At 36.8% G+C, this 20,167-nt stretch overlaps 3 protein-coding genes across 3 annotated transcripts; 2 read left to right on the forward strand and 1 right to left on the reverse strand.

Annotated features, from left to right (window-relative positions):
- Positions 1,733-10,209, reverse strand: LOC18600571 (lon protease homolog 1, mitochondrial). The gene is made up of 20 exons (XM_018122073.1): positions 9,724-10,209; positions 9,237-9,302; positions 8,613-8,798; positions 8,412-8,477; positions 8,230-8,271; positions 7,982-8,104; positions 7,576-7,674; positions 7,322-7,387; positions 7,136-7,222; positions 6,907-6,946; positions 6,483-6,654; positions 6,144-6,268; positions 5,104-5,234; positions 4,906-5,010; positions 4,610-4,723; positions 4,317-4,484; positions 3,675-3,776; positions 3,267-3,500; positions 2,413-2,931; positions 1,733-2,185 (listed from the first exon to the last, which is right to left on the reverse strand). The coding sequence occupies exons 1-20, from the start codon at positions 10,042-10,044 to the stop codon at positions 1,997-1,999; spliced, it is 2,955 nt and encodes a 984-aa protein (XP_017977562.1). The 5' UTR covers positions 10,045-10,209; the 3' UTR covers positions 1,733-1,996.
- On the forward strand, positions 10,709-13,930 carry LOC18600572 (pentatricopeptide repeat-containing protein At1g09820). The gene is made up of 3 exons (XM_018122110.1): positions 10,709-11,420; positions 11,514-13,338; positions 13,451-13,930. Exons 1-2 carry the CDS (start codon positions 11,122-11,124, stop codon positions 13,075-13,077), a joined length of 1,863 nt encoding a protein of 620 aa, XP_017977599.1. The 5' UTR covers positions 10,709-11,121; the 3' UTR covers positions 13,078-13,338; positions 13,451-13,930.
- LOC18600573 lies at positions 14,079-15,784 on the forward strand. The gene is made up of 2 exons (XM_007031089.2): positions 14,079-14,387; positions 14,827-15,784. The coding sequence occupies exons 1-2, from the start codon at positions 14,318-14,320 to the stop codon at positions 15,516-15,518; spliced, it is 762 nt and encodes a 253-aa protein (XP_007031151.2). The 5' UTR covers positions 14,079-14,317; the 3' UTR covers positions 15,519-15,784.

A 20,167-nucleotide genomic window follows, 5' to 3' on the forward strand; every position in this document is an offset into this window, starting at 1 on the left:
TGCTAATATGTATAAGAATTTACCATCCCCAGAAAGTTTAGTTATGAAATACAATGTCGAATGCTTCCTTCTCTCCACAATAATGAAACAATGGCGGTGGTAGTATAGCATTAGGTCCTTAGCAGTTCCCTTTCTTGATCCTTGTCGAGTCTCCAACATAAAACAAAAAGTTCAAGTCTGATAGCTTTTTAAGATAAAACCTTAGAAGTTGCAAAATACCCCATATTATAAACAAATCCTTGATTTCATAAGGCTCGTTTGAAATATATATATATATATATATATATATATATAATAAAATATNATATATATATATATATATATATAATTAAAAAAATATCTGTCAAATATCACTAACCATGATTTGAAATTCTAACACAAATATATTTTTTTTTCAATTTTTTTAATTATAAAAAAGCTTACATATACATTTCTACTTTCATTAATTATAAAATCACACGACCAGTAGGTATTTAAGTACCTAAGAGTGAGGTCTGGGTCAGTCTTAGAATCGAGCAGTTGTTGAAGAAGTGTGCTGGGGCTTATGTTTTGCAGATGGGATTTGAGCTTATTCCAGCGTTGTTTTGATAAGAGTTCTGTAATGTTTGGTGATGGGATGTTGTCTGAGGAGCATGCTTGTTTCCAGGGAAAATGTTCCCAAGTCTAAACTTGCCATCAAAACGGATGGATATTGGGTGCATCAGAGAGAGACGCGGCTGAAAGCAGGGTTCTTTTGAGAAGAAACGAAACGTGGAGTATATCTACATCGCAACTCCATTGGTAGCATACTCCCACACCGCTAAGCAGCAAAGCTCCTTAAGACCTTTATGGTGGGGCCTTAAAAACCTCGGCAGTAATAGGGACTGGGCCGGTGGTATTTACTCGATATTTAGTGCTGAACCCTATTTGTCTCGTTACTCTTTAACGGGGCTGTCCTTATTGGGGGTCTTTCACCGGGTGTTTCCCCCTTGTGGTGAAAAAAAAAAACCCCGATGCCCTACGAGCGAGGGTCCCACTGTACTTCTTGGGCCCTCAAGAGGTTTGCAGGCGGGAGCTCGTTACACAATTGGACGCGTGTATGCCAGAGCTATCCTGTTTCCTCGCCTCTGGGCCACCCCCAACACCCTTTTTGGCTTTTTCTGAGATATGTGTTGACATTGGTGGGGTAAAAATTTAATGCTTGGGATGTGACTTCATGGTTCTACAGTGCCAGATTGCTTCTTGTTCATGCATCGTTGTGGGATTTTTAAACTGTCGCAAATGATCTGGGTTACTGCTCTATGCCAAGTCATTATCCATACTGGCCGGCCAAGTTGTCATTGCATTGACGGTGTAACATTCTGCTGTTTGTACCTTCGTATTTTACTGTAGAGGGCACGTGTATTATGCTTGGTAATGTCTTATAAAAGAGGAAGAAAATCGCATTACCAGACTCTTGTCTGAAAGCCTCAGAAGCAAAGATGGAAGGCATTGTCAATGCTTCCTTCCCAAGTCTAAGGAGCCAGAGCACGAGTTTTTCTTCCTTCCAGGTCCCATGTCAAGCTCACCTTAGTGAGGATTAATGAGTCTTGATCAGTCTCCCAGGTCATTATGCCAACTTGAAACTAAAATTAAGATTAAAAAAGAACAGAAAATAAATCCAAAGATCCCTCTTCACTATTGAAATGCCACCAATCCACCCTGAAATTTATTTCCAGATTTATTAGATTCGTCAGCTTTATTGACATATCTATAATAAGAAAATGCTTCTGTCACATATATTCTGATTAACAACAAATTTTTGTCTTTTGTTGTTTCCTGTGTCTGTTGGAAACCCAGACTTTGTTGAGGAACAATGATCACAAATTTGTGCTCTACTTTGATATTTTCCTGATTGAAAATTTTTAATGTAAGACAAATACAAAACTGGGTTTTGGTTTCCGGGATGCATTACAAAGAATAATCAGGAAGAAACCAGGACAATGGTGTATATAAACCATTGGCTGGCAATAAGAACCTAATTTCCTGTATTACTATTATCATATTCAAATGCCAATTTGAATATCTGACTGTAGACATCTACAAAGTGAACATCAATACCTTCTTTAACGTTGGGTGCAAGCTCATCATAATCCCGTCTGTTAGCAGACGGGAATATGATGGTCTTCACTTCGCTCCTCCTTGCTGCTATTGTTTTCTCCTTCACCTGATGATTACAAAATTTGTTAAGTTTAAAGATGAATGGCAGAGAACAAGAATACAATAAAAAGTGGGACAGGAAGGGGACAGCATAGTTTCTCACGATTCACAACCAAATGAAGAGATAGATAATCATAAAACTCTATTTCAAGCAGAGACCTAAGAGGAATTGGAGAAAGGAATTTGACATAGTAATAATAACAATGATGATCCTCAAAGGTCTGTTTAGCTTACCCCTCCAATTGGAAGAATCCTCCCTGTTAGAGTCACTTCCCCAGTCATTGCTAGATCCTTCCTAACGGGCTTCTTCATGGCAAGCGACAGCATAGAAGTGATCATGGTGCAACCGGCACTGGGCCCATCCTTTGGGGTGGCCCCAGCAGGAACATGGAGATGAAGTTCGGAATTGGAAAAGAAGGGGTTATCTGGTTCTTTCTCCTGTAAAATGGCTCTAGCAAGTGTGTGAGCAATTTGTGCACTTTCTTTCATAACATCTCCAAGTTGACCAGTGCAATGAAGGGCCCCTTTCCCCTCTCTTTGCTCAACCTGAGTTGTTTCAATGTACAAGGTGGAACCACCCATGGCAGTCCAAGCTAGACCCATCACAACTCCAACTGGAGTCTGATCATAGATGCGCTCTGCATGGAAAACTGGTTTCCCAACAAAATCGGCTAGGTTTGAATTATCCACCAACACCTTCTCAACTGCCTTAGTTACTTCAGCTTCCTGAAGTTTCTCCGCATCTGTTGCATCCTGCAGGAAAAAAACACCTTGAATGAGAAATTACAAGAATAAGCAATTCGAATACATATCTTGCATGGAACTAACCCATACAGGTGACTAAAAGGAAGGGTAAAGTGGGACAGAAGCAAGATCGGCATAATATTCCTAACAATTAGCACAACCTGCTGAAGGTGCATCAACTTTGTTATCATAGCTACAAATGTTAAAAGTCCTATGTTCCTGTACTCTACTTTAGAAGGAAAAAAATTGCAAAAGATCAAAGATTGGCATAGGGTATGGTTAACTTGATAATCTCTATCAGGAAAAACATCAATAAGTTCTTCAACTGTATAAGTTTTAATTACCTTTGAATCCTTAGGCTGATCACTTGTCTGAACTGTGTCAACCTGAACAAAGGTTTCAGAGGTATGTTCATGACTGTTGTCCCCTACTGATTCAACTTCAACACCAGTCTTATTTGCACCTGCATGCTGATCAGATTCATTAACAACTTCTGCTGTGGCTTCAGCAGGTTGGACCACCTCTCCACTAATGGCAGATTCATTTGATGATCCTTCTCGCACAAGTCGAAGAGCAATCTGCCATACATCAACATAGTTTTAATTCATGTCCTAGATTCACAGGAGAGAAAGAGAGTGTATGTGCAAGTGAACCCAAGTGACTGTGTACTGTAATGCTATACGATTGAAACCCCCTTTTATTGCTACATTTAAGTTTTTCTTCATCATCTTAAGATAGGTAATTGAGCAAACCTTACGATAGATCTTTTCTATGTGCTTTTGAAGGTTTCGAACCCCTGCTTCTCGGCAGTAGTTTTCTATTAGGGCAAGAAGAGCTGCATCAGTTATCTCAACCTGGAAGAAACAGTTTGAAGATAAGTCAAAATACTCTCCTTTTCTCTGAAACATCTCCATAAAAACAGAAATATCATCATGATAAACTTGATAACAAAAAGATCCGTATAGGAATATGCCAACAAAGAAAACATATGCAATTAATGTACTCTTTACCCAAGAATGGTTGGAAAGAAAGGGAAAAGGAGAGGAAACTCTCCATACATATATATTTACGAGGTAATGTGCTATTTTGGCTTATATTACTAGCACAACCTATAATAACTTAGTTCACAATCCACTGGATACAAGGGAGTCAAAGCTACCAATCATACTTCTGTTACATGCATGAGAGAAGTGGATGTTTTTTACAAAAGGCTCAAGTCGAATTCCATATTTGTTCCACCTTAGTGATTGGAAGTGACAACTTTCAAATAGTTATTCTCCATTTTGAATCTTTATGCTTGCATGTTTACAAGATCCTGTGATTGCTCATGCATGCATTCGTGTGTGTTGAGGGAAAAGGGGAAAGAGGGAGAGCAGGCATTGAAGGGAAAAGACCTGTTCAGGTTTGATACCACATGCTTCTCGTGCAGTTTTCTCCAGATAGTCTCTGGCAATGTGCATTTTCTCATCAGTGATGTACCCAGCAATAGCAATTACCTCCATCCTGTCCAAGAGGGGATTTGGTATGTTGTCCACAACATTTGCTGTGCAAACAAACAGAACCTGCAACCAAATGCTCAAGGCATGTGAGGCATCAAGTTGCCCTTATAAATCTTACACAAATGCTTGAAAATGATCAAAAGGCAAAGTAAGCTAACATAGATCCTCCAAATCATAAACCAACATACCTTTGATAGGTCAATTGGAACATCAAGATAGTGGTCCAAAAAGTTAGCATTTTGCTCAGGATCAAGGAGCTCCAGCAAAGCACTTGCTGGATCTCCAGCATGTCCCCTTCCCAACTGCCATTATGTTAGAATTCAACTGATCAACCATTATGAAATTAAAGAAGAGTAAATGGTAGGACTAACTAATTACTATATAAGCATTAATATATAATGCCCATACCCAAGGAAGAAAGAGAAGAGTGACTCTAGAAACCCAAAATCAATTCAAAGTTTGCAAACATTAGCTTGTAAGTTACCTTGTCTATCTCATCAATTAGCACAAGAGGATTTGCTGTGCCCACATTTTTCAGGCACTGCACCATCTTTCCTGGCATAGCACCAATATAGGTTCGACGATGCCCCTGGATGCAAATTAGGATATAACAAAAAGGATTAACAAAATGATGCTGTCAGATGTTCACTGATGTTAATCAGAGCACAAGGTGTGTTACTACCTTGATTTCCGCAACATCAGACAGTCCTCCAACAGAGAACCGAAAGAATTTACGGTTCAAAGCACGGGCAATGGAACGACCAATACTAGTTTTGCCCACTCCAGGTGGACCTGAGAGACAGATAATTTTACCTGTGACACATTACCAAAAGATCATGAATCAGCCTTTGCTGTTAGTTTGAACTTAAGACTGATAGCCAGTTTATATGCTTCAACTTCATGCATTAATGTTGAAGCCTAATGATGATTGGGCTCAACAAGATTTATTAATTTAACAAAACCATGTTAAGAAACTACAATATAGAGTAGACAATCAACAAACTCAAGCTAGTAGGAGTCCAGCACATCAACCCCTTTCCTTACTAGTACATACACAAGGGTATTCTTAAAGAAGAAAAGGAGATAAAAGGGTTGGCTTCTTGAGATTTGGATTCAGTTATCAGCTAAGATACAGGGGCCTAAACCATGTCAGTTCTTAATGAGAGATAAATAGACAAAAGTTTCTTAACTGCGAAATATAAAATGTTTGGGCAACCATATATAGAATAGGTTAGCTATGCCATGCAACATTTTATACTTCAAGCAGCCACATATACATATATTGCTCCACTTAGTTTGAGATTTCCTCTCACTGGAGTCCGTTGTTTAGAATATTTGGGTATAAAGTGGAGGTTGATCAATGCTACATCACTATCATGGAATACTAACAGAAAAGGTCAACCGTGGCTAATTTCTTTTAGGACAAACTTTTCACATATATGGTTCATCCTCAAAATCTAGTAGTTGTCTTTATTTATTTCTTGGCCTTTGTTTTTTGAATTCGGCTCTCCTAGTTGGGTACTTCACATGAACAAGTTTGCACTTCCTCAAGCATTTTTTAAGTTATTATGATTGTAATCAAAGAGGAATAAAATAACGGTTCACATAATACTGCATTGCAGATGCCTGCCAGAGAAGTATCAGTCTGACAGAAAATCATCAAACATCCCATTCAACTGCAATTTCAATACAAATCTATTAGAGAAAAGAAACTCTACCAACCTTGTGAAGTTCCTCTGAGTTTTCCAACAGCTATAAATTCCAATATTCTTTCCTTAACATCAGTTAATCCATAATGGTCTTCATCAAGAATTGTTTGCGCCCGAAGGACATCAAAGTTCTCATCACTGCATAGAGAAATGAAGAACATTGGAGATGAGTATACACATGGAACTCTTAAATTTTGATGAGTTGTTCCTTAGTTCTCATCACAACCACTTGTATGTGAGAATCGGGATTTATTTAACGAATGTATTTAAAAAATGATATCAACGCCAAATCATTTTCAGACATTGCATAATGTAAATCTTAACATGTATTCCCTTGCAGAAGCAAACAAACCTGTAATTTCCCCAAGGAAGTACTGTCAACCAATCCAGATAGTTACGAGTTACATTAAATTCACTCGAACTGGCCTCTAACAGTTGTAGTTTTGTTAACTCCTCTTCTATAACTTGCAAGACATGAGGTGGGCATTTCTCTCTATTTGGTTCAAGTCTTTCCCTAAACTTTGCTGCAATGAAGGAACAGAAAGTACAGCAAATGTCATACAGATGGTTCAAAAAAATAATAATAATAAAAATAAACAATTAGACTACTTCTTTGATCCATCTGAGGACTGAAGTGGTAACTCTATTAGACGTAGTAGGACCCATCAATATAGCAATGCAGCAAAAACTGAAGCACCCGGCAAGGCAAAACATAGGAGAATAAAGCACCCAGCAAGGGAGGGAGGGAAGGGGGGATATGAGAGTAAAGAACTAACCTGAAAGTGCAGTTTTGTCATCCGTTTCCAACCCAAGTTCCTGCACCAGAACAAATGAAATTCATTCTAATTTCTACATAAGAGAAAAGTTGGAATAAAGAATAGAGACTTGAATTGCAGCAAATAGAAAGATTAAATGGGGGTGCATTGACTATACTCTGTAAATATAAATGGGAATAGCATTACCACCTAAGAAATATGTAAATGATAATCCAGTGTAACCAAATACCTTCTTTATCGCCTTAAGCTGCTCATTCAACAAGTATCGCCGTTGTTCACCACTTATCTTTTCCTCTATTGCTTTTGCAATTGATTCCTAAAAATAACCCCCAAAATGATTTAGACCTACTCTAAATCAAACAGCAATGAAAAATTTAAATATAAAGGTGCAGTGAAATTCAATGGCATGAAGTACCTGAATCTTGCTGATTTCCATTTCCTTTTTCACTAATTCCAATGTAAGTTGTAAACGCTTATGCACCTAATGCGAACAATATAGATAAAAACAACCAAATTGGTTTCGATGCAATTCCATAAGGTGTAGACAGCAGCATCACATAATTCTACTAGTAAAAGTGTGTGACTTGTAATATTGCCCAAATACAAAACAAACAAACACTGACTTTCAAAGATTAGTAATAAACAGTAAGATATATCCAATCCACTTACATCCAACTCTTCAAGAACTTGTTGGCATTGCAATTTGTTTGCACCAGATATTGCAGCTCCAAAATCTGCTAACCTTGGAAAATTGAAATCACCTATATGCTGCACATATTGAGAAAAAAGGCAAAAGTAAAAAGATATTACAATTAACTCATGGAAGCTAATTGATCAAATCAACTTAGTTCATCATTTTGAAAATATAAAAATATGATGCACATATAACAATTTCTACGACAAGCGATTTCCATGAAAATAAATATTAACTCATTCTAATATTAAATTTCATCATAGAATATTTGCTGAAGTATCTTGACAAATAAATGATGACCCATATAATGCGAAACTCAACAGAGGCTCCACCTACTTTGAGGGTCGAAAACAAATCAAACTTTTGGAAGAAAGAACACACCTGACTATAAGTTTGAACATGATCCCTCCAAAGGGAACTAGTTTTCAAAACATCTCTTAGGGTTGATATAACCTCAAATGATGTTGCCTTTATGACATCATCATCCTTGTCATAAGGTTTTTCCTGCAGGATAAAGACAACTCAGTGAACCAATAGATTAATAAACTATTGGTTGCATACTTGGAACTGTCAATTATGTGTTTGAAATTTGAACAAATTGTGGAAATGATAACATATAGGCAACACACCTTCAGATGATCAACTTTGACCGTAAGGGGATCTTCACTGACCTGTAAAAAAACCATGTTATTTAAGTTCAGAAGGTTTTGCATCTAAAAAAGATTCCAAGTATGGTAGGACAGAGATAACTTTACACGAACAGAAAATTTTCAAAGGCTAAAAACATATATTTCGGGGTCATTCTACCCACCATCTCTGTTATTCGAAGCCGCCTGTGACCAATAAGGATAACCTGATCTCCTTGGATACTTGAAATCTGAAACATCAAAAAATGGACATTTTATATTGTTGCATACATCTTTAACTGCTGTTTAAATTATTGCATTTAACACTAATCAAGATACAGAAGGAGCTTTTATTTTACCAAACAAATAGCGACAAAAGAAGATACCTGGGCAAGGGTGCCAACTTCATGAAGACGATTAAATAACTCCTTTCCTTTAATATCATATACACTTTTCTCTGTTTCAGAACTAGGGCTGGACTCTGTCCCTGGTTCATCTTTAAGAAGGAAGGCACCAGCATATGGAGCTTGCCTTTTCCGGCTTTCTTGCAAAGCTGCTAACACCTTAGGATCCTGCATAAGAAAGCAACTTGGTAAGAGAATACATTGACCTGAAGTCCTAGATAATAGTGCCAGCTACAAACTGAACAAGATATTATCACCACCATTAAGTAGTAGAATATCAGTGCACAGTGAGCACATTTTTATTGAGTTATAAAACCATGGTTTTGCTTTAGAAAAGGTTCTCTATGATATGGTGCTACTTTAAGATGCCACACATACAAGTTGGCCAGATAAGATCTACAATCAAATTGATAAAAATCACTGCAACAAGATTTTAAATTTACATTTGATTAATATCACTAAACACTACACACATAACCAACTTAAGTTGTATCATGCCAAGCTATAAACCGTAAGACACCTTAAAGTCCAACAATGTAGGATACACTACCCTAAGGGAACATGGCGAGAATTTCATACTCCATTTAAGTGGAGAGCATGTCATACCTTAACATAAATGGGCATGTAGAAACCTGGGAAAAGAGGTCTATGTGGCAAAGGTAGTGCCAAAACCTGCAAAAAAATATGATAAAGAATTCGTTAAACAAATGTGGGACAGAACAAATACAGAGCTTTATTAATGTAGTTCATAGTTTCAACAAGTGCCATCAAGTAAAGAAAACACCTTCACAATTTGTATGTTTTAGGGGGTAATAAAGTACTAAAAAATATAAGGATTTGCAAATTCACTAATGTACTCTCATATCATTAACTCAAACAATGAAATGAAATGATAAAAAACTAACTTTACATAACCAGTAGCCTGCAACAGTGAGAACCATTAACACATTGACCAAATTATAACAATTTTAACTAGCAACAAAGATCATAAAAACTAGATTTTTTTCTTTGAAAAAAAAAGGCATTTTCCTTCATGTTCTCAGCAACTAAACAAACTCCCACCGCAGAAAGATTCATAATTTCCAAAACAAACCGTTAAATAATCCTCTGGCCTGGGGTAAGTCGGCACGATCGCCGACGATGCTTTCGAGTCAGACCCATTGGACTCAGACTCGACTCCCTTTACCTCGACCTCAACCACTGGTTCGGACCCGGAATTCGACCCGGACCCATCGCTGGATTCGGAACAGAAGAAAGCCCTGAAGAGCGAATTCGTGGGGCTCCTCCGAGTCAACCCGGTAAGTCGACCCACTGCATGGAAGACCGAATTGGAATCGGGCTTGACTAGGAGGCTCGGAGTTGCTGTGGAGAGGCAGTGGACGCGAGAAGAGGAGGAGGATAACAGTTTCAGCATTGGTGGGGATGGAAGACAGAACTTGAATCTTTTATGGCGGCGTTTGGTTAAACTGGAAGCGGGAGAAGCGCCATTGGAGTAAGGTTTGAAGAGGAAAGTTTGGGTTTTGGGGAGGTTGGAGGTTGGAGCCACTAAAGCCCCTCATAAACCCTTGGATTATGGGATACGCTGACCGTTTTGCCCTTATATTGGGATATTGTAAGTACCAATATGTCCTAATAAAGAAGGCCTACACTCCCTGTTTCAGTGAGAAACTACGGGCAACCTATTCCCAAAAATCAGGGACATGAAACCAGAACACAACACTGATTCAACTTGCTTCGTTTACATTGTTTCAAGTTGGAAGAGTCATTAGAAAGGATAACTTTTGCTAGGAAGTGTTGTAAGGCAGACAAATTGTTAATTGCCAACTTGGTTTGCTTCTTACCTATTAGAGATTTCTAGCAATTTCTATTAGAACCAACTTATTGTAGAACCATGAAGACATATCCCAAGCATTAAATTTGTACCCTCTACGTTCCTACCAATGACAACACATATCTCAGAAAAACATGTTTCTCTTATTCAGCAAGAGAGTTGCAGTTTTTACAAAATTTCCTTTTATCAAGACAAAACTTATAAAATATCCTGATGAAAATGAATATAAAACTATGGGATATATTGATTTTTCAGGCATGTCACGTTAAGTCAATCAATTCCTGAACAGGCTATTTGTAATTTGATCAAAGGAAAAAAGAGGGGTTGGGGTTGGCCCAGAGGCGAGGAAACAGAGTAGCGCTGGGGTACACGCGTCCAGCTGTGTACCAAGCTCCCGCCTGCAAACCTCTTGAGGGGGCAAGAAGTCTACTGGGGATATCTCGCTCTTGAGGGGGCAAACAATCGGGGTTTGTTTTCTTTACCACACGGGGAACACCGGAGAAAGACCCCAACATAGACAGCCCCGTTCGATGGCAACGAGGCGAGTGGGGTTCACCGCAAAGTATGGAGAGAGGATCCCGGCCCCACAGTCCACTAAGCCTGGTTCTCTAGGTCTCACTTATAAAGGTCTTAAGGGGCTTTGACACCAATAGAGTTGCGATGTACATATACTCCTCGTTTCGTTTCTTCTTAGAAGAACCCTGCTTTCAGCCGCGTCTCTCTCTGATGCACCCAAGATCCATCCTTTTTGATGGCAAGTTTAGACTTGGGAACATTTTCCCTGGAAACAAGCATGCCTTGAGGCTATTCTCCTCAGACAACATCCCATCACCAAGCATTACAGAACTCTTATCAAAACAACGCTGGAATAAGCTCAAATCCCATCTGCAAAACGTAAGCCCCAGTACACTTCTTCAACAACTGCTTGACTCTAAGACTGACCCAGACCTCACTCTAAGGTACTTTAGGAACCCAGCTTGAAGGGTACGCGAATTTTTTTTTTTTTTGTTTTTCTTTGGGTGCTAATTTGTTTTGTTGTTGCTATATTGTAGGTACTTTAGATGGTCAGAGAAAGAGTTCAATCTCTCCCACTCATTAGAACTCAGTTGTAAGCTGTTACATTCACTTGCCAATGCTAAAAGGTATCCGAAAGTTAGATCTTTTTTGCATGGTTTTGTGAAGAATGAGAACTCCATTTCAGTTCCTTCTGTTTTTCATGCTATTTCGATATGTGGTGATAGTTTTTGTGCTAATTCAATAATTGCTGATATGTTGGTATTGGCTTATGTGGAGAATATGAAAACCCGTTTAGGATTTGAGGCTTTTAAGAGAGCTGGTGACTATGCGTTTAAGTTATCAGTGACATCCTGTAATCCTCTGTTGAGTGCTTTGGTGAAGGAGAATGAGATTGGGGATGTAGATTATGTGTATAAAGAGATGATTAGAAGGAGGGTTGAGGTTAATGTAATTAGTTTTAATATTATAATTAATGGGATGTGTAAAGTTGGGAAATTGAATAAGGCAAGAGATGCTATTCAGGACATGAAGGCGTGGGGGTTTTTGCCAGATGTGTTTACCTATAATGCTCTTATTAATGGTTATTGCAAGAAAGGTGGGATTGGGAAAATGTACAAAGCAGATGCTATTTTGAAAGAAATGATTGAGAGTGAAGTTAGACCTAATGAGATTACTTTCAATATATTGATTGATGGGTTTTGTAAGGATGAGAACATTTCGGCTGCTATGAGGGTGTTTGAGGAAATGCGAACACAGGGTTTGAAACCTACTGTGGTTACATATAATAATTTGATTAATGGATTGTGTTTGGAGGGGAGGCTGGATGAAGCTATTGGTCTGCCGGATGAAATGGTAGGATTAGGTTTGAAGCCAAATGTTGTTACTTATAATGTACTTATAAATGGGTTTGGTAAGAAGGGTAAGATGAAGGAAGCTACTGACTTGTTTGATAATATTGTAAAAAAAGGGATTGCCCCCACTGTTATAACATATAATACCCTGATAGATGCCTATTGTAAGGATGGGAGGATGGAGGATGCATTTGCTCTGCATAAATCTATGGTAGATAGAGGTATTTTCCATGATGTTTCAACCTATAACTGCTTAATTACTGGTTTATGTAGAGAGGGAAACATTCCAGTTGTTAGAAAGCTTATTAATGAAATGATAAATAATGGTTTGAAAGCTGATGTTGTAACATATAATATACTGATAGATGCATTTTGCAAGGAAGGAGAGTCAAGAAAGGCAGCAAGAGTCTTGGATGAGATGGTTAAGATAGGTTTGAGACCAAATCATGTGACTTATAATACTTTGATGCTTGGCCATTGTAGGGAGGGAAACCTCAGGGCAGCTTTGAATGTTAGAACACAAATGGAGAAAGATGGGAGGCGGGCTAATGTTGTAACATACAATGTGCTGATAAAGGGTTTTTGTAAGAAGGGCAAACTAGAAGATGCAAATGGACTTCTTAATGAGATGTTAGAGAAGGGTTTGATCCCAAATCGAACAACTTATGAGATAGTTAAAGAGGAAATGGTGGAGAAAGGCTTTGTTCCAGACATAGAAGGGCATCTGTATAGCATCTCAGCCAGCTGATAACCCTTTTAAAAGAAAAACTTATTTGGTTTCACCATGGCCAATTATTTTATTGGCTTGTTGATCACTTGATTTGAGAGAATGTCCAGTAGTTCATCATGTTAATGTTTATAAAAGATAGTTCCAATCGTCTTGTACAACCTTGGCAGCCTTTTTTATCTTGGTTCTGTCTCTACAGCATGCATTTATATGCTTATCTTGCAAGGGATACTGCAACATGCTCCTCAAGTCTTCAGAACTCACCACATTTTTCTGATTCAGGTACTGTTTCTAACTTTCTGGTTGAAACGTTTATTTAATTGTCGAAGCATGCTGTCTTCTTTAAGTTTAAAGATACTTTAGTTTAATCTTCATTTTTTCATGTTTCTCATAGAAAATCTGCTTATCCGCGAAAATACTAAGCAAATGAAGTGTTCTTAAACCCGACAGCCCCACACGCACAAAGTCTTTCATTATTGCAGGAGTTCAACTCTGCTACGCCATGCTCATTCAGGTGTTGAGATGAGCCACAGGAAATGGTAGTGAGGGAACATTCAGGTTACTTCAAACGATTGTTTTCGGCATCGAAATCAATCTTAGTCCAGAACTAAAGAAGGGGATATCATGTACTTGAAAGCAATTGTGATCAGCAACCACACCTTAAAGATCAAGGACCCCAAAGATCAAGTAGTCATAGGACACTCTAGTTTGGATGATATAGAAGAAACTATAATTTGTAGTCATGATGAATATCTTCTTTCCTTGTCAATCAAGTGTTGATCTTTGTAGAGAGCATTCAAGGAGTGAAATCTTGAATGAATCAAGTCGATGTAAAGATTGCATCTTTAAGATCGTTCGGAAAGGGCATTAAATCTGGGCAAAGCTTGGGATACTCTTCACCATATTACAAAAAATAATAATGCAAATCTTCAATTTCTAAATCTGTATAAAGAATATAAATTTAAATAGTGGCAACAATGAAAATCTGTAAAATTAGATAAAAAATAAAAGAAAAAATAGAGATTTTGACCTTCCAATAGCTTACTGTAGTGGGCTTGAAGCGGATCGTGGGCCACCTCTGGCCCATGATAAACTATGAGTTTCCACTGCACGTGGGCAACAGATTCTCTGCGTCTTGACTCTTGACTCTGATCTCATCGTCTCCTCTGCTTAAACCCAGAATTAGGGCTAACGAAATTAGGAAATTAGGGACATATTTTTTTAGAATTTGGCCAATTTCTCTCTTTTGAAACAGTTGCGGATGGATTTCCAAAAGAAAAGAGTTCAGCTTTTGCTCTGCATAGCTGGAGTCATCATCCTCAGTATCACAGGTAAAACCCCCCAAAAATGTCCTCCAATATGCACTTAATGTTTCATTTTGCTTTAATTTCTTTCCATATTGGTGAAATTTTGCCTTGAATAGATATAGAAATGATGATTTGAATGATTTAATTGACTGCATTTGTTTGTTGATGTTAAAATTTTGACCTTTATTGCAAGAATTTTTTTGACTTTGTGTAAAGTAAATTTTAGAGTCTTTGATTCAAGTTATGTTAATTTTTCTCTTGTTTGTTAACTTCTATGGACTAATTTGGTAGTTCTGTAAACTGGGTAATAACCCTTTTTACATTTCTGGGTTTCATGTATTTTTCAGAATTATACTAAAAGTATGTCAATATCTGCCTTTTCCAATGCTCTTATATGCATTTTTCTTGCTCAGTTGTATAACTTTATGACTCTTTAATTTGATTCTTTTTTTTCATTTTATAGCTGAAAAATGCAGGCAATTGGTTGGGGAGGAGGCATCATCCCAAAGTGGGAAATTTACTATATTAAATTGCTTTGATATGGGCTCTGGTTCCGTAGCCTGTGCAGTGAAGGAGGGTGTGAAGCTTTATTTCTACAACATTAGATCCGCCCATGTTGAGAGAGCAAGGAATGTTGCAATTGAAAAGGCAATAGAGGATGCGGTCTCACAAGGAATGTCTGCTAAAGATGCGGCTAAACTTGCCCAAATAGAGGGGAAAAAGGCAGCGAAGTTGGCAACACGACAAGCCAAGCGCATTATAGGTCCTATTATTTCCTCTGGATGGGACTTTTTTGAAGCTATATACTATGGTGGTACTATCGCAGAAGGATTTCTGAGGGGTACTGGAACGTTATTTGGTGCCTATGGTGGGGGTTTTCTTGGTGAGCAAAGGCTTGGGAGGGTTGGTTATCTTGTGGGAAGTCATTTGGGGAGTTGGGTTGGAGGTAGGATTGGTTTGATGGTTTATGATGTGGTTAATGGAGTATATTACTTGCTACAATTTGTTCAAATGGAAGAAAACGAAAATCATGAGGCTCCTGTTTATGAAAAATCGGAAGTTTCTGAGGATTCCTATGCTTATGAAAATTCAGATATCTATGAATCTCCACCTGATGAGAGCTCCGAATCAGAAGAAAGTTCTAGCTTCTGGTGATTATATAGTGAGTTCATTTTGTTGTTATTTTTTAATTAAGATGAATGTAGATTCAATATAAACTGAAGTTTAGTCGCTCAAATAACTTGTATAGATGTATCAATAGTGTTTTCACAAAGTCATGTTATATTGTTTTGACAGAGAAGTTATCATTAGTTAGTAATTCTTGAATCATTTTGAAACTCTTGTTCGATTCTTGTACTCTCAGTTACACAGTTATTTGATCTTCTTCTGGCCCCAAGAAATTGATGAAGAGTCTTTTTAGAGATCCATGCTGTACTGGTTAATACATAACTTACACAAAACAGGTATTTTAACCTGCATACATGAATGAGTAGTGCATACATGAAAAAGTGTTGCTATTTAACGACAGAACCATGCCTACCTGATAGATTTCATTTCATTTCATGTACTGTACTTGACTTTTGGCTCCTTTCCCATGAGATTTTGGCCTAAACCTTGACTGAGGTTACTGAGCTGCAGTTCCACCCTCCCTCCTGTCAGATACTGGCTAACGATGACAAAGGCTCAAAGGGTGTTTTCTGATTGATCATACCAATCCATACCTGGAAATCCAAATCGTTCTAAAACATTTCATGGTTATAAACAGTTCATTCCATTACTGAAGATAAACTTAGTTTGAGGGAGCAAGAACTAGTTTAGGCTCCCTTCTCCCTTTCTTATTGTTTCGCCAAATCCCTTCCCTAGATAATTTTCATAACTAATCACAATCGCAATGCCAAATTAAGATTAAGGTCACTTAATCCCTTCTCTCAAAACCTTTTCATTGCCAATCGCAATCATAATGTCAATTTAAGATTAAGAATGTTGCTTTATGGGGTTCATGCTGAGCACAATTCACTGTAACCTAAGATTGGACTTGGATCAGTCATGGACATGAAAGCTCTCTAAGCATTGCATGTAGAGAGTCCCATGTGCTTTGTAGGGTGATTGGATTACGATGAAGAAACTCAAACATTTTAGGCCCAAAACTTTAAGGATTTTGTGAAGGTTCTTACAGAAAATACTAGATATAAATCATCAAAAGAAAAAAAAAGGGAAAATCAAGGCAAAATCTTTAGAAAGCTGATTGATGAAGGGTGGAGCAGAAGGCAAGCAGCAGCCCAATTCCAAATGGCAGTTAGATGACAAATAAAGGGGTAACGTTTGCATGGAGCAGAGTGGAGAGGAGGTCTAATCAAAGAAAAAAAAACACAAAGTCCCATACAAACGTGAGGCGACTCCAGATACCCAAGACCCCAAGTGGCCACAGTTCATTTGACTTCTTTGATGGTCCAACAACTAACATTTCATTGGCTTGGCTCCACCGCCTATTTTCCTTTCTGTTCCCATTTCTATCTTGTAAAACATCCAAGCAAACGCATAATATGCTTAATTGCAGTGAGTGTTGTGAGAACTTTTAAGCAAGTAAGCTCGCTTTTAAAATAAAATAAAATAAACAAAGAATGGTGAGACTTATTTCTAGAAGTTGGAGTGTCAACCCACCAACCCTAACGTCCTTGGAAAAAGGTAGCTTAGGCCCCATGGAAAAAGTGCAGCAACATCGACTTCGAGTAGTAGCGGTGGCCTGCAAGAAGACCTATTGCTGGGGCTGAAAGTGGCCAAATTGGCCTAAAGAAGAATCAATCACCTTGCTCAAAAGCAGCCCTTAATTCATTCATTTGGATTTGGTTTTTACTTCCCTCATTTTCATGACAATGATGTGCTAGCTATAAATGCCTGCACATCCAAGCATATATGATGATGACTTCCCTCAGTGCTTTCACTTTTCAATTTGGAATGAAACTCTCTTCCCACCCTTTCTTTCATTCCTAAATAAACAATCTCAAGTTTTATTGGTTATAAATGATAGTGAAAGTTGTCCATTTATAGGTTTTAACTATCACATAAATAGAAAAGAACAAAGACTATCGCTTATGTATCTAAAACCGAAAACTTCCTCATGTCTCTTGTTTGAATCAGTAGCTTGTAAAGCTCATACAACAATGGAAAAAGCATTGCCATGGCACCTTCAATAGGCATAGAGGAGGTCAAAACTCAAAACAAAAAGGGAGAAAACTCCTAAGCCAGAAAAGGGTATGTGTTGCAATGAAAGGGTAGGCAGGCACTGCCTTTAAAAGAGATTGATGATTTCTAATATTCACCATTGAATCCAAAAGGAGAAAGGGGGCATCAACAAAATATAATATTCAAACAACAAGGAAAAGAAGCACCACTACATATGATTATCTCATACCCCCAAAAGGCTAGAATTTTTAAATTGGAAAGATAGCTTTCATGTTCATTGGGCATAAGAATGTCAACATATACTTAGCTTCAAAAGTGGCCATCCAATTTATGTAGGGGCATCTTGTCCTTTAGATAGTTGAAACTATCACAAGGGCAGAGATAAGAGATAGAAAGAGAGGGAAAATCATGGTGTCAAAGCAAACTGTGCTAGTAGAGGAGTTGACAGCTAGTGTACCTGCCAAATGATCATCTTTATCTGCGATCACTAATCATACATCAATTTGATCTAATGATCTTGTCGATGAACTTGGCCATTAATTTGATCTAAAGTCCTAAGTTAGAATATCATGAGATATAATCTAAAGATTCCCTTATTAAATTAAAAAAAAAATTCTTCACTGTTGCGTGAAGGGTTTTCTGTTTTTTTCTATGGAAGAAGCCTTCATTGTTCATATTGCCCAACAAAAATTCAAGATTTGGACTTAATCTATTTGTTGTTTTGTGGAAACATAGATCATGTGATGCAGTGACGAGAATTATTTTATTTAATTTAATTCTTTTTTTAAAAAAATTATCAAATTTAATCTTTGTACATTGTTATTTTAATGTAATTTGATTTTTATAATTAATTACGTTTAAATTTATTATTAAAAATATTAACGTGCCAGACGATGTTGACATGTTAGACAATAATTGAATAGTGAATGTTAATACATCATGACATTTGGTGCAACTTGTAATTGTATATGTAGATTGTGAAGATAAATAAGTAAAAAAGGATGGTGTTGATAGTGTTTCTACTTTATACAAGGTGATGATGATGCTGCAAGAGCCAATGGCAAGAGTGGTGTGAAATGAAAATGATGCCCAATACAGGAAATTCTGAACGAGTTGACCAGCACAAACTATTTAAGAGATAGAAACTTGAAGAAACTAATTTGGATTTAGAGGAAGAATTGAAAAGACTAGAGCCCACAAATCATTCTAATCTCTCACGTCAGCTGATCAAATACTATAATGGGTTTATCAAAAATGAACACGGAGCATTTCACGAGCAGGAAAGCACACGCATTGCGTCATGATCTGATAGAAGAATCATGATTTTCACATTGATTAAGCATTAGAGTATGATTGAAGATTTAAGTGTTCATCCTATCTTCAATTTATGAGATATTTTTAATTTATGAGACAAAATCGTGAGACTTAATGAATTAAAACAAATAATATCTTACATGTTGGTGTATATGACTTGAGCAGCAACGTATATAATTACATAAACTATCATGCTTAAGCCTCTTCTAGTTTCTTCAATTTCCACTTCTCACTGTTTGTAACATTCGATTACATGCTCACATGCAATATCTTTGGAAAGAGAAGGAATTCATCTTTCGACAACAATAAATTTGGGTACTTTAACAAGCAATCAGGTTGAATTTGGTGGCCCCAAATTCTTGTCTATGAATATATATATATAATAAGATAGGATGGGCCAATTGGGGTTGAAATTTAATTGGAAAAGCCTAAGTGTGAACTGAGTGATGCTCATCACTTAACGTCATTCAAAGAACAATTCTTTCATTTTTTTTTTTTGGGTTATTGGTGGAATAATTGTTTTCAATATTATTTGTCTGGTTCTTACAAATAAAGAAAGAAATGAATGGTAAGTAATTATATGATGTAGTCTCAAACCCCAGGTCGTGAGAACCCTATAGTGTGAAAGCATGGAGGTAAAGGAATCTTGGGGAATTAATCTTTAAAAAGCTTTTTTTTTTCTTCAGTCAAAAAGATTCTTTTATTAGTATTGAAATTTTGATTAGAGATGTTAACGGGTTGAGTACCTTATAATTTCAAGGTACCTAAACTCTAATTTTATAAAAAATCAACTACCCTAACCCTTTTAACTATCCGAATAATTTTAAAATTATTACCCTAATCCTAACCCTATTACATTTTTATTACTTTATAATTATCATAATCCGTTTAAAAACCCGATTAGATTAAAAAAATTATTAAAATCTTCTTTATAGGTACCCAATTACCTAAATCCGTATACATATATAATAATATTTCTTTACGTGTTTCATAAAATTAACTACTAATTAAATTAATAAAAACAAAAATAATAAAATTTAAATTTAAATAATCAAAAACAAATATTTTAAACATAAACTTAAATAACTAAAAATAAATATCCATACAACAATATAAACTTAAATAACTATACATAAATACCCAAATAACAATATAAACTTAAATAACTAAACACAAATATCCAAACAAATAACATAAACTTAAATAACAAAAANAGTAACTATATGGGTTTGTTCTTAATTACATGAAATTAAAAAAAAAAAGCTAAGTTTCAAAACTATTCTAATCTCCCAACTTCTTTTTAGGTA

Source organism: Theobroma cacao, chromosome 5 (genome assembly GCF_000208745.1).
Source record: "Theobroma cacao cultivar B97-61/B2 chromosome 5, Criollo_cocoa_genome_V2, whole genome shotgun sequence".
Taxonomy (NCBI): domain Eukaryota; kingdom Viridiplantae; phylum Streptophyta; class Magnoliopsida; order Malvales; family Malvaceae; genus Theobroma; species Theobroma cacao.